The sequence below is a fragment of the Oryzias latipes genome, chromosome 21 (genome assembly GCF_002234675.1).
Source record: "Oryzias latipes chromosome 21, ASM223467v1".
In the NCBI taxonomy this organism is placed as follows: Eukaryota; Metazoa; Chordata; class Actinopteri; order Beloniformes; family Adrianichthyidae; genus Oryzias; species Oryzias latipes.
In genome coordinates, this window is record NC_019879.2 from 18,171,013 (window position 1) to 18,185,725 (window position 14,713).

General features: G+C 40.7%; 2 protein-coding genes across 2 annotated transcripts; one reads left to right on the forward strand and one right to left on the reverse strand.

The window, feature by feature from the left end:
* sept10 (septin 10) lies at window positions 1-8,959 on the reverse strand. The gene is made up of 10 exons (XM_004081695.4): window positions 8,220-8,959; window positions 7,492-7,606; window positions 6,448-6,643; window positions 6,113-6,299; window positions 3,391-3,552; window positions 1,090-1,186; window positions 809-977; window positions 592-724; window positions 302-480; window positions 1-194 (listed from the first exon to the last, which is right to left on the reverse strand). Exons 1-10 carry the CDS (start codon window positions 8,247-8,249, stop codon window positions 179-181), a joined length of 1,284 nt encoding a protein of 427 aa, XP_004081743.1. The 5' UTR covers window positions 8,250-8,959; the 3' UTR covers window positions 1-178.
* Window positions 8,960-9,056: 97 nt separating this feature from the next.
* Window positions 9,057-12,762, forward strand: sowahc (sosondowah ankyrin repeat domain family member C). Its single transcript, XM_004081847.4, has 4 exons — window positions 9,057-9,550; window positions 9,846-10,222; window positions 10,302-10,691; window positions 10,861-12,762. Exons 1-4 carry the CDS (start codon window positions 9,238-9,240, stop codon window positions 11,323-11,325), a joined length of 1,545 nt encoding a protein of 514 aa, XP_004081895.1. The 5' UTR covers window positions 9,057-9,237; the 3' UTR covers window positions 11,326-12,762.
* Window positions 12,763-14,713: the final 1,951 nt, after the last annotated feature.

The window sequence follows — 14,713 nt, forward strand, 5'->3', positions numbered from 1 at the left end:
TAACAATAGAGATAACATTTTATGTGAATGAAGGTATATCTTTTTGGAAACAGTCCTTAAACTTTGGCCTCTTTTCTTCTCACACATGCGGAGTGCTTCAGAGGAGCTGCTTGGGTTAGGGTATGAGACGAGCCAGACAGAAGATCATTGGTTATAATGCAGAAAATATGGAGCGTCTTCACATGAAGCCGGAGCTGAAAGAAAACATTGGAAGCTGTGTGTTCACCCTCTTTTCAATTCTAAAATGAATACATTGTATGAGGGTTTCTGGGAATCACTAATGTATTGAGAGTCCTCTTACTTCTTGCGGTCCTTGTCTTTCTTGCCGTTGGCCGTCATGTTCTGGGCTTGCAGCAGTTGAGTAGCAGCTTTTCTCTTGTTAAAGGAGCTCTGGTCCTCCTCAAAAAGCCGTTTCTTTTCCTCCAGAGTTGCTTTCTCTTCTGCGTGGCGACGCTTCAGTTGCTCAAATCTGCTCTGCAGCTAAAACAAATGCAGCCAAAAAAACACAAATGACAACTAGAAGCATGTTTTTTTTCTTGATGTGCAAATGTTATCACGACAGGTGAGATATATGTGTGATTGTGAGAGCACCTCTCTCTCAGCCTCCTTAAGCTCGGCTTCCTTTTCCTTCACCCTCTGCACAAAAATCTGCCTCATCTCATCTTCTCTCCTCTGCAGCTCCAGCAGGAATTCCTGACGCTTGGCCTCGTAGGTCTGCTGCAAACTGAACACAGCACACACTAGTCCTAGTTCCCTCACAGGTTTGGTATTTTGGGTGGAGGCAGGTGTTGGTGCTCAGGCAGCTCACCTCACTGGTTTGCACTCTGGGTCTGTGTCCTTGAATCCCATTTCTTCCAGTTTGCAGCGCCTGTAGAGTTCGTAATGCCTGGAGTGGGTCTGCTCACGTAAATCCTCCATATTGACACAGATGAGCATCTCCCTCAGCTTCACAAAGTCACAGTGCTGCTCGTTTTCCACTGGAAAACAAAAGACAGTTTAAACCTAAACAAAAAATAAAAGCACAACCAACACAATAAGAGTCGTTTTGGTCAGGGTTCCTTGGAAACAAGCATGTTGCTCCATCATTACCCTGGACAACACCCCATGGATACTGGCGAGCCTTCACCATCTTGTTGCCGACGCAGACTTCCTCTGTGCTGCCCACGACAGCAAACGGTAAATGGCCCTAAAAGCAGAATGAAAAATGGGATTTTAGTCAAAAGTGGAATTTAATGCAAAGTTTGTTACAACAAAACCAAACTAAGGTCAACATAAATGTGGTGCAGAAATGTGTTTTGCTCATTTTTTTCACGCAACATCAAAGTTTAAGTCATTGTTGGTGCTGGTATGACTGGACTTCCACAAGTATTTCAAAAAAGCTATGTATATACAGTGAGGTCAATAAGTATTTGATCACCCTGTGATTTAGCAAGTTCTCCCACTTAGATAACATGGAGGGGTCTAAAATTTTCATCATAGGTGCATTTCCACAGTGAGAGACAGAATCTGAAAAAAACATTCAGAAATCACGTTGTACAATTTTTTTTAACAATTTATTTGTATATTACTGTGACAAATAAGTATTTGATCACTTGATTTAAACAACTTTAATATTTGGTACAGAAGCCTTTGTTAACAATTACAGAGGTCAAACGGTTCCTGTAGTTCTTCACTAGGTTTCTACACACTGCAGCAGGGATTTTGGCCCACTCCTCCATACAGATCTTCTCTAGATCTGTCAGGGTTCGGGGCTGTCGCTGAGCAACACGGAGTTTCAGCTCCCTCCAAAGATTCTCTATTGGATTTAGGTCTGGAGACCGGCTAGGCCACTCCAGAACCTTGATATGCTTCTTACGGAGCCACTCCTTGGTTTTCTTGGCTGTGTGCTTCGGGTCATTGTCATCCTGAAAGACCCAGCCACGACCCATCTTCAACGCTCTGACAGAGGTAAGGAGGTTTTTGCCCAATATCTCACACTACAGATCCCCGTTCATCCTCTCCTTAATACAGTGCAGTCGTCCTGTCCCCTGTGCAGAAAAACACTCCCAGAGCATGATGCTTCCACCCCCATGCTTCACTGTAGGTATGGTGTTCTTGGGATGATGATCCTCCTTCTTCCTACTCCAAACACGCCGAATGGAGTTAAGACCAAAAAGTTCTATTTTGGTCTCATCTGACCACAAGACTTTCTCCCATGACTCCTCTGGATCATCAAGATGGTCATTGGCAAACTTCAGACGGGCCTTGATATGGGCTGACTTCAGCAGGGGAACCTTCCGTGCGATACATGATTTTAAACCATGACGTTTTAATGTATTACTTATAGTAGCCATGGAAACGGTGGTCCCAGCTCTCCTAAGGTCATTGACCAGCTCCTCCCGTGTAGTCCTGGGCTGATTCTTCACCTTCCTTAGCATCATCGATACCCCACGAGGTGAGATCTTGCGAGGGACATTGACAGTCATCATTAACCTCTTCCATTTTCTGACAATTGCTCCAAAAGTTGTTCTTTTCTCACCAAGCTGATCGGCAATTGCCCCGTAGCCACTTCCAGCTTTGTAAAGACAAAGTACAAAACCAGAGGTGACCGGTCGTTCCAGGCAATAGCCCCCAGACTCTGGAATGCCCTCCCTCTGTCCCTTCGTGTGGCCGACACCGTCGATTCTTTTAAAAGTCAACTGAAGACACTTTTATTCAAAAATGCTTTTAGCTGACTGGCTTGATTGTTACTTTTACTTTTATTCTGTTTATTTTTCTTCAATTTAGTTTTGCTTACATTATATTTAATAGATTGTTTTTCTGCTTTTACTGGGTTATATATTGTTTATTGTTCAGCGCTTTGTGATTTTATCTGTGAAAGGCGCTATATAAATAAAACTTACTTACTTACTTACTTACAATTTTGTCTCTTGTGTCTTTTGACAGCTCTTTGGTTTTGGCCATGTTGGTAGTTAAACTTCTGACTGATTGTGGGGTGCACAGGTGCCTTTATGCAAGCTAACGACCTCAAACAGGTGCCACTAATTTAGAATCATGAGCAGAGTGGAGTTGGACTATTTAAAAGCAGAACAGCAGGAAATCTATCTAATACTTATTTGTCACAGTAATATACAAATCAATTGTTTAAAAAAAAAAAAATCGTACAACGTGATTTCTGAATCTATCTTCAAATTCTGTCTCTCACTGTGGAAATGTACATATGATGAAAATTTTAGACCCCTCCATGTTATCTAAGTTGGAGAACTTGCTAAATCACAGGGTGATCAAATACTTATTTACCTCACTGTAATTGAGATATATAAACATGACAATGTGTACTGACTGATCTTACAAGTGTTCATACTTCAGTTCAGCATCATAGTACATGTATGAACTCCTGCTGCTTCTTACATTCATAGTGGTGTTGACTTTGGCCACCGTCTCATCATCCAGCGGGAACTGGTAGATTTGGACGCCGTTGCTGACCAACTCACTCATAATTTTGATTTTGAATTTGTGCAGTTCACTTTTACTGATGGTGTCAGCTTTGGCGATCACTGGGATGATGTTTACCTGCATGGAGAAGAGATGCACAGTGGTGACAATCAGCTCATTTTATCACTCATTTAACTCGTATCGACACAGCAGCTTGGTTGTCTGAGAAACAAAAGAAAACGTTTGTCATCGTTAGTGATAAATTAAAAAAAGAAAATCTGAAAAACAAACAAATACAAGTAAAATAAAAACGTTTTCTTCTATGAAGAATTTCTTTCTCACGTTTTCCAGATAAAGTGGTCCATAAAAACAAGTTCCAGATGGTATTTCTGTCCCTGGAATTCAATCTGGTGCCTCCTCACATTCCTGTCTGTCAACTAACTGCACCAAAGGGAAGCCTGCAATGAGTTGTTGCCACCAGGCATGCTTCTAGGCCACACATGGATCCATACAACTCAGCAGAACCCCCACTGACCCCAGCAGAGGCGAGAAAACAAATCATTGAGGGTTTTTTTTTTTTTTTCCAACAGCTGTCTGAGTCACTGTCTGTCACTGCTACAGAACCAACAATCGGCTCTTTCTGAGTTTCACTGTACAGAGACACAAAGGGACAACTCAAGTGTGCATGCATGAGTTGATTACAGAATTCCACCCCTTTCACATGTAAATGCAGAGTTACTGCAACTGCAGAGCTACAAAAACTCACAGAGCATGGGAAAGTTCCTGACCACTTCAAGAGTGATGGAAGGAGGTTCAGTTCAGACTGAACTCTGGGCTTTTTCCAAAAACAGGAAAATGGAGAGGAGGTGTGACGATGAGCTGGACCTCTTTACGGTAGTGGGATGTTCGTTTCCAGAGAGCAGCACTGCCACATCACAGTGAGGAGCGGGCTTCATACTACAGCTGATGACAGTTTACCCCCTTATTTGCAATTTAGCAAAAATACATTAGATTTAACCTTAACGTGACAGAAAAGGTGTCCTCTGTCATTTTCCATGTCTGCATTCCTTTTCATTTAAAAATAGAGTTAGGTTTACAGATTGATTGATAATTAGATAGATTTTTGCCTAAAAAATGCAACATCAATTCATCAAATAAAGTAATCACTTCTATTTATTTATTTTTTTAATGCAAGAGTTTATACTTTTTTTGAAAATGTCCACTTTTATTCACTTTCAGTAGTTATTTATACTATTTGTTCCTTAAAATATATCTAGTTTATACATTTTAAAACTAAGGCCATATTTATGCAAATCAGTTTAATTGTAAATTGAAACAAGCCTGAATATTATGAATTAAAATTGAATCTATTTAGTACCTTGGCAGTTATACAAAGTCTGTGTTAGAGCTGCACAATATGAGGAAAACTCCCGATGTGTAATATTAGTGATCAATATTGCGATGAAGATATGAATAGGGATGCATGAACAACAGCAAAACCAAAAACAGTTGATACATCATTTCCATTTCACTGCAACAGTTTTCTTTAACCCTTGTGCTATCTTAGATGACCCCACCGTTACATTGACGTGTTCTCCCTACCATGACAAAGGTGAATAAAGGTGGAAAGATTTCATGTAATCCATGGACACCAGTTATGTTCACAAATCATTGAAGAAAAAAGGTTCAGCGCACTGTCTAGTGGGTCTAGATGACCCAACTCCCAATGTTAAAGTGCCTAGGATAGCACAAGGGTTAAATAAAAGTCAATATCAATTATTTGCAAATTATCTCAATGGTAGACGGTAAGAACTTGTATGTCGGGAAACATACCAAAGAACATTGATCTACTTTTCTGGTTGTTTCTGGTAGCCTAAACGAATATGGTCAGCAATGAAGAACAATGTAGGAGGTAGTGTGCATTTGGGATTTGAAAAAATGTAATAGTTTCTCTGTTTATGCATGTTGTGTGCATTTAGGGTAACCATTTATCGTCGTTTATGCCGTGTTTTGCGATACAAGCTAATGTCACATTAACATATGCTGCGATAACACCTGCAGACTTGTATTTATAGATGAAGAATAACACTTATATTTCTTTACACCACTAAATGTTCTCTGCAACATTTAGCTAGCATCAGTGCTGAGCCAAATTGTAGCATGAATGCCATGTAGAGTTGGTCCACGACTTAAATGTCTGAGAAAGACTCACTTCCGAGAGTTTCTTTCAGAGTAAAAGTTCCTTTATGAAACTGTCAGCATTTTTCACTTCACTTAAAGTCCTTTATTGTTCACAAATACACATTTTAAAGTTGTGTTTTCGCTGCTTTTGCTTCTAAGAGTTGGAGTTTAGTGAGTCACATGCTGGAAGATGGGAATTCCCCAGAACCTAACAACCTGATTAGAACTGACAGGGTAACAGGTTTTGCCCTGGCAATTGAAGGGTCCTTGTTTCATCCCTAATGTGAATACTTGCATTTTTCAACGCAGGTATTTTATACTCAGCAGATATTGAGGAAATGCTGCATTTGCCAGATTTAAATAAAGTAACAAAACTAAACTCACAAACACAGCTGTGATGTGCCGCACCGCAGCCTTTCTGAAAGTGACATCTAAAGAAACTGAAAGTCACCAAACACCTGCTCAAACTCCACACGGTAAGGATTTGAAACCAAACCATTCCTGTTTCAGTTCCTACCTTGCTGTCCAGCTTTTTCATGGTGACAAGGTCCAGGGATTTGAGGGAATGGCCAGATGGAGAAATGAAGTACAGACATGCGTGGACTCGAGAGTCGTGGTAATTGTGCAGAGAGCGCTTGATTTTTAATTCCTCCTGCAAGTAACTCTCAAACTGCTTGTCGATGTAGTCCACCACTGGCTGATAGCTGCAGGACACAAATATGGCGGCGATAAGTTACTCAGAATTACAGCATATTGTACAACAAACTTAGGTGTTTTCTGCATTTCACTTCCATTTATTCCCATCAGTTACTTAAAATGATTGACACACATTGAGACGTCTTGCAATCACACCTGTCTTGTTTGTTCATTTGGTCTCCAAAGCCCACAGTGTTGACCACCGTGAGACGCAGCCTGACATTGGTCTCCTGCAGGTCGTAGGTTTGAGCCCGCAGCTTTACCTGAGGTTCAAAGTGGGACGATTCAAAGTTCTCAAAATTGGTATTGAACAAAGTATCCATGAGTGTCGACTTGCCAATACCCGTTTCACCTATGGATAATAGAAAAACACAAAAAATTGTAATGTTAGACAAAAGAACATTTTTTATTGAACTGAAAATCCCTCTTTGATCTATTTTAAAGGGCCTATACCGTGCTATTCTTAAGTCTTTTATAGTAGGCAATATCCATATATATGATAATATATTACCTTTGGCACACAAAAGAACACATTTTTTAGTAAATATGAGTCATTTTCCTGAGATCTTTTCCAACCCGGAAGTAAGACGATTCGATTTCTGAGGCACCGGCTTTCATCCGTTAACCTCTCCTGCCAGCTTGTAGCCCCTCACAACCCCAACCTAACAATAGCGGTGCAGCAAAAAAGGCACGCAATATTGAGATTATCCAGCCGTACAGTTTTGTGCCAAGATACCAGCCCAGATGAGAAAAACAAAGAAGTACATGGATCAATTTGTCTGCAAGTGGATGCATCAGAATGGAGCAGAGCGGCGAGCTTGTGGCCTGTCGATTGTAGCTTCTACATCTCAACTACAAGCTTTTTCAAACTACATTTTTTTCATCTGCTCCCTATTCAGAAATGCAATTCAAAGCTTAATTTTCTTTATAAAATGTTTTGCATAATCAGAAAAATGGCAAAAGAACAAATTAAAAACACACACAAAAAAAAAAAAAAAAACAATTCTCCTCGGAGTGGGTTTTTAACATAACAGTATAAAAGTATTTAAAGTTGTTTTTGTTTTTTAAATACAAGCATCTTAAAAAGAAGAAGCCTAAATTGAGTAAATATAGCATTTATTAAAACAAATCAAAATAAATGATTGTGAAAATGTGAAGATTCCAGGAAGACATGTTTGTGTGTTGTGCATATTCATGTACCGATGCACAGAATATTGAAGCAAAAGCCTTGGCAAATGGACTTGTTCACAAGCTGGTCCGGAAGGCTGTCAAAGCCCACATGGCCGGCTAGAGACAGGGGTCTTGCTCCTTTATCCTGTGAAATGCCAAGTGCAAGCATTAGGTCCGTTGTTAGGGGGATGTTGCTTTATTTTTCTATGATCAGTACCAACCCAGCTGAAGGAAAAACAACACTCCAAATATCAGGGGACAAATATCTGAGCTGTCAGTGATTTTTATGACAAACTTTGTTGTTGTTGTTTTCGTTTGATTACTTGTAAGTGTTTGATTTCTTACCTTAAAACCAGCATAAAACTAGCATGACATGACTTTGCAAAAATGGATCATTTAACGTTCAAATGTGCAAACACACAAGCAATTATGAGACAAATAGTTTGATTTACACAAACAAAGCTTCTTGCAGAAAGTTATGCTAACCCCACTCGGACAATCTTGCTTTCATAAAACACGCAACACAGATTCTAAGAAAAAATTCACGTAAAATACAATAACAAACATAAAAAGTGCTCTGCGAGTATGCCCTTTAGTTACTAAAAGCGTTAGCACTATTTTATAGTTTTAACTACCAAGTTTGAAAAACTTTTATGAAGTAAGGCTAGCTGGATGTGACTGCATGTGTTAGCTTCGGACACTCCCTGCTCAGCTGTCAGGAACAGTCACTGGAAAACCACACAAAAAACAAAACTTACCGGCTGCCGAGCAACATCAGAAGAAGCCATGGTTTCAGACTAAACTTAAAGGCGTCAATTAGGACAACTATTATTAATTAAAACTGGGGGAAAAAATCCGAGATGATGTCCTATGAAATCCAGAAAGAGCGCCGTTGAGTCTGCACTCGACGAATGAAAAGACGATACCAATCACAACAATGTAGAAATGAGGGTAAACGTTTGGTTTGGCAAACCGTTTTAAAACACGTAGTTCCATAAATGTCATAAATAGAGGTTATAGGAATATTTAAACTTTTAAACACGTTTTTCATCTTAAGACTTTATAAAAAATTTAACTAAATACAGCAACATGTTATGCTATGCTATAAATTTGTCCCTTTTGTGCAATGGTATAGCCCATGTGAATCTTCCCAGTCACTCCCAATTTTATAGTTATGTTTTCGAACGGAACAGAAATTTGGTAACTTTTCAAGGAACGATTCATTGTGAATTTTGTTTCTGACATTTTAATTTAAAAGTGTACCACGAGACCTCAAACGTGTTAACAACTGAAAACAAAAATCAATTGATTTGTTTAAATCTGGAAGTAAAAACGTATGTCCTCAAATCCAAACATGTTTTAACGCATTACAGTAATTTGTTCTTCCGGGAGTAATCAACAATTTGCTATTTTTAAGATGTTCAAACGGCGATGTTAGTGTCCACCAGCACATGCAGCTGTATTACGTGGATTTACGGCGCTATTTTTTATTTAGAGGTTTGGACACTCGTGATTACGAGGAGTCCCTAAATGCAACTCTTTGCAGTTTACGAGATTCTTCAAAAAAAAAAAAAGAAAGAACAGCTCAAGCGCGACCCCTATCGTTCAATGCCCGCCACAGGTTTTCCAATGGAGGAAGGAGGAGGCCGGAGAGGATGCGATTCTTTGCTGCCACCGAACCAAGTGGATGAGCAGTACCATGAATGTATCCTGGGAAGTTAATGAGTAGCTGAGCCTGCGACTCTTTCCAGTCATTAAAGGAGGAAGAGGAGGGCGATGGCATCCCAGATCACGGAGGAAGCCGTGCAGGGGTTTCTGTCGGAAAGAGGAGGGAGGGTCCAACAGATGGAGCTGATGGATCATTTCTTATCTCTCCGTGGGTGTCATGACCAGTCAGACGAAGGGCTGCGGCGCATCGTCGACAGCCTGTGTTTGGTGAAGGTGGAGAACGGGGTGAAATATGTGTGTCTGAACGCGATGCGTTCGGACTCGGGCGGCCCGGACCACCAAGCGGAGTGCAACGGCAACATCCAAGAGGCGCTGGACAACAAACATGTGAACGGCAATCCTGAAAATGGAGTCCAAACAGGTGAGGGGAGAGGATGTTAATTTTTCCCTTTGCTGGATTTTTTTTTCAATTGTTTACATTTAAGTTTTTATGTTTTGTCGCAAGTGGTAAAACGCTGTTTTGAAGCATAATTGTATTTATTTTATTTTATGTTTTAACTTTACATATTTTCACAACAGTTTTATTTTGAAAAATAACAGAATTATTTCAGCAGATATGGATATTATCTATGCAGAAAAATTACTGTGTGCATCTTTTAAAACATCACTACACATAAACTCTGTTGAAGTGGAAACCCCGTTTTATTCCTCTACAGAGGCACCACTTGCCAGCTTGGACAATAACAAACAGTCAAACGACAACGAGAATGGGGCCAGGTCTCAGTGTAGAATCAACGCAAGGACGCCTGCTACATCTACAGGTGGAGGGGAGGTGAGGCTGAGGGACAGGAGGAGGCGAGAGTCGGCCCCAGTCATTGCTGTGCAAGATCTGGACCAGGGCCACCCTGCTGGGCCACACTGCCAGCAGGTGCGAGGGGCTCGCAGGGTTTCCAAGGGATCCCAAAGAGCCATCCTAACCAGCTGCTTGTCTGAAGACAGCGCACTGGAGGGACTGGAGTCCATTGGGGATATTCACACACCCAAGGGCAGCCGCAGGAACTTTATAGAGCTGATGATGAGTACTTCTCCTCAGGTTGGAGTTTTTTTTTTCATTGATTTTCTATATTTGCATATAAAAGTGCCAACAAATGTCAAGAACTTAGCTCTCACAGGTTCGCAGGTCGCTGATCAACCGTGGGCCCCGTGTCCGAGACTCCCTGAGGAGCGAAGGTGACTCGGCGTCCCTCCTCTCCTCAGCCACCGATGAGGACTGTGCCTTGGTGACTTTGGACCCACTAGAGCACGAGTGGATGCTTTGCGCCTCAGACGGCATGTGGGAGAGTCTACAGCCGCTGTTGGCCGTGGAGCCCAGCCTGGTGGCCAAAAGGGACTTTGTTACGGGCTTCACCTGCCTCCACTGGGCGGCGAAGCAGGGCAAAGCCGAGCTGCTGTCCCAGCTGCTGGGCTTCGCCAAGAAGAACACCGTACCTTTGAATGTGAACGTGAGATCTAGTGCTGGATACACACCGCTGCACCTGGCTGCCATGCATGGTCACACACAGGTGGGTTGCAGGGAGTAGGAGACACTCAATTTGATCTCAAATAACCCACATTTCTTTAAAAATAACATATTAAATTTACAAAAAGAGAATTGTTTTTCATTCTTTTATAATTTGCTGATGTATAGCCGGCATTTATAGAAGAGCAAATGCCCTTCACTGTGGTTGGCAGGTGGTTCGGCTGCTGCTGTCAGACTGGGAGGCAGACCCCGAAGCTCGGGATTACAGCGGGAGGCGAGCCATCCAGTACTTGCCCCCACCGCTGGCTGCTGACCTGCAGCAGGAAGGAGTGGTCACCTCACCGACCGCCGAGTCGGACGCCGAAAACGGCAGCGGAAGCAGAGGTGGAGGGCGAGGCTGGAAGCTGGCCAGAGTGCTGCAGGGCAACCTGAACCCTCTGCGGCGACTCCACCTGTCAGCTGAAGCGGCGGAAGAGCCGGCGGGGAGCGGGAAGGCCAAGGGGGCCCTGCAGAGGAAAACGTCCCTCAGCCGACTGAACGCCAAACTGCATCGTGGGCGCCACCGGGCCCAGATCATCCACAGCGCCTCCTTTAGGGACTCTGGAGAAGTGGAGATAGGAGAAGACGCAACCAGCAGTCCACTTCGCACTAGACCACTATCCAGCCTGTTTGGGTGAAGTACAACCAGCAAAATAACCAGCATCTTTAAACAATTCCATTTCCACATCTCAGAGTTCCAATATTTCCTACAAATAAACAAAGATTTTTTTCTTTAGAAATGGTCACTTATTCTCCTGAGCTTTAATTTATCTTTGTTCCGAATGCAGTGAATAAGCTTTTTGCCAATCACACAAAAGGGAGGTCCCTCTTTTTACCCGTCAAACCCATTTCTTTAAATCCAAATCAGATCAGCGGATCTGCATATATTCAGCTTGTCCTAGTTGTTCTGTCTAGAAAGGCCTTGTTTAAAGAAAGTAGCAAAACATTAGGATTCTGTTCACACAAACCTAAAAATACCTTGATTATGTAGCCTTACTGTAGGTCAGAAGCACTTTGAAGTGGTTCCACACTTTTTCCTCCATAAAAAGCATCAGATTTGTTTACAGAGTCATATATTTTTAGTTTTTCAAATGTGAATGATGTCCCTTTCCTGTGTTGGAGTGGTGCTGAAGCTTTCTTTTTATGGTACATTTCTGGAAAAATGGATTTATTTCATGAAAAACAGAGTTTAATATTTACTGTTCTTGTATTGATCAACCTGTTTGCACTCGTCACTTTGAAGTCTGTAGCTGATTTAGGAATAGAACTACATAAACTAAATACACTTATAAAAAAGAACCCTTTTGTTTTCTGTTACACTTTTATTTTGCAGGTCTAATCGGTTATACAGACCTTAACCTCTCACTTATGGTTTTATTTCTTTGACACTGTTGTAAAAAAGTGTTTGCATCCAATACTGAGCAGTTTCACTGTATGTCAGTTGAAAGCACACAATGTGTGTATATATATATATATATATATATATATATATATATATATTTGTTTTGTTTTCGATCTCCAGTGTACCTCAATTTCTGAAGCTGTTCTACTTTTTGTTTCTCTGTTGTGCATCTCCAAGCATGGCTCCTATAAATTTTCGTTTTGTTTTTTGTCATATTTTTTAACCTCGTATCTTTTCCATTCCTGCAACCCGACATATAGAATTTAAATTCTGCAGTTGAGTCTTTAAAGCGTAAACCATCTTTGTTTAATATTTCCATCATGCGTCATCATCAGTGAATGTGTGCCATCCTGGGGGTTTTAATTTGGCATGAACAAAATCACGTTATCTCATTAGACTTCCTTAAATATGCCAACCTTCCTCACTCTGCAACATCCTGGATTTACTGAAGGATGCCTTTTCAATTTTGTAATTTTTATAAAAAGAACTTGTGTAATAAAATGTCCTTTTCTGTGAGAGCCGTGCACCTCTGTTTTGTTTAAATGTAAATTCTTGTCTGTGAAATACTGTGATGCGTCTGTGCTGTGAAATCGTTACCAAGCAAACATTGTTCTTTAAACTGTTGGAAAATTTAAAAAAAAAGAAAGGGGGAGGGGGACATGAGTTTGCAGAAGATTGGAGTTTCTGTTGTCTGTTTTGGTGTGCTTTTTTTTTTTTTTTAGAAATGAGCGGCTCACGTTTAGTGCAATTTCATCTGCTGTTGCTGCAGACACCCAGCGATTGTTCCTGCCCGTCGGTGCTAAATAATTGAATGAAGTGATGAGCCAGAGCTCGTTCAGCATCGACAGCAAATCCACAGCTTCCTGTCCACAAGCTCACTCTTTGTGCAGCATCGACGTCTGCATGCTTTGTGTGTGTGTTTTTAAAAGACCTAAACTAAAACTCAGGGCGCTCTTGCTTCCATTTCATAGCCATTTATAGGATTTTTTATAACAGAATGTGATAGGAGAACAGGAAGTTCATTTTTGTTTTGTTTTGCATAGTTTCCATATTTTAAAGCCTTTTAACCTCAGAGTCCCTCTGAAAATGGTAGAATATATAAAAGGAAGTATAAATAAAGCTCCCAAGCTTTTCCCGGTGTGGGAGGGATGCGGTTCATTTTCAGCCAGCAGGCTCAGTCCTGAAACTGAACAGATAACCGGAGCTCTGATTATCCCCTGGAACAGTCCGTTCCTCCTATTTGACCAAGTCAAAATGTCTTTTCTAAAGCAGGATTACACGTAAACAGGCGTTATTTTGAAAGCTGAAGCCTTTTTATTTTAACAAATCCTTAACCAAAATGCAGTGCTGACATGGTGAGATTTAGGTTGGTGTTGTGAAATCCACAGTGGCCTCGGGCAAATTATCAGCTCAATGGCCGTGGACTGGGACAGAACTGAGAGCCTCTCTGACTGAAGCCACTGACCTACATACACATTGGTGGGAGTAATGCCTGTTATGTAAATTCCTCTGCCATCTTTTCAGGGAAACCGTGCCGACCTTTTTTTTTTTTCCTTTTTTGCCCGGGGTCTTGTTGAGATCATTCATGTCCAGCTCGTCCACTTGTGCTGTTTTAAACCACTTCAATCACCAAATATATAACCCTTAGATTGTGAGTGATGCCAAAATGGGCCTCCATACACAAATATTTTTAGTTGCCCTTTTATCGTTTTGGTCATGTGACCCTTTGAAAATGCAGGGAAACAAGTTGAAATAATAGGCTTGTTGGCTGAATACAATTAAGTCTGTTTGCTTAAACATTTAGGGTAATCTAAGGAAAGAAAGCAAACGGAAATCAAATCTGGTCAGTTTTTATCTAATCCTGTCCATTTAAGTGACATACATATCAAATTCTGGAAATATTATCATATTTAAGCATAAAAATGAAGCCAAAGTGAGAAAAAAACACATTGGATTGTAATCAATCAAAAGCAACAGGTAATAAAAGTTGTGCATCACTAAGAAGGCATGACTGGGGGTCACATAGATCTAGGAGCTTTACATGAAACTCACAGGTAGTTGTGGCCTTTGAGTCTGCTACCAAACAAGAAACAGATATTTAAATATGTGTACCGTCTATTTGTATAATGTCTTACTCCATTCCACCATAAAGTCTTCTTCTCTTTACCTCTAAAGCCTGCTGGCTTTGATTCTCTCTAATGTTTTATTTCTCTCTCTGTCTCTCTCTCTCTCTCTGTCTCTCTCTCTCTCTCTCTCTCTCTCTCTATATATATATATATATATATAAGCACCAGTGGCAGTTGATCAGATACAGAATTGTTATACAGATACACAATATATGATATATATTATATTTATCCTCCTGAGAACCGAAGAAAAAAAGTGTCTTACAATTTCTGTTTTTTTGTGATTTCCTATCCATTTGGGCCTAAATAAACACCTTACAATTTAAATTTTTTTAAAAATGTTTTTTTTATTTTAATTTCCCAACACGTCCACTGTAGAGGACAACAGGACGATATTTCTGTGAAAATAGAAGTTAATTTGGAAAATCAGAAAAAAGGAGCAGATTAAATCTTTAGAGTGATATTCACCCAAAAAACATTACATTTTGTTCTAAAACA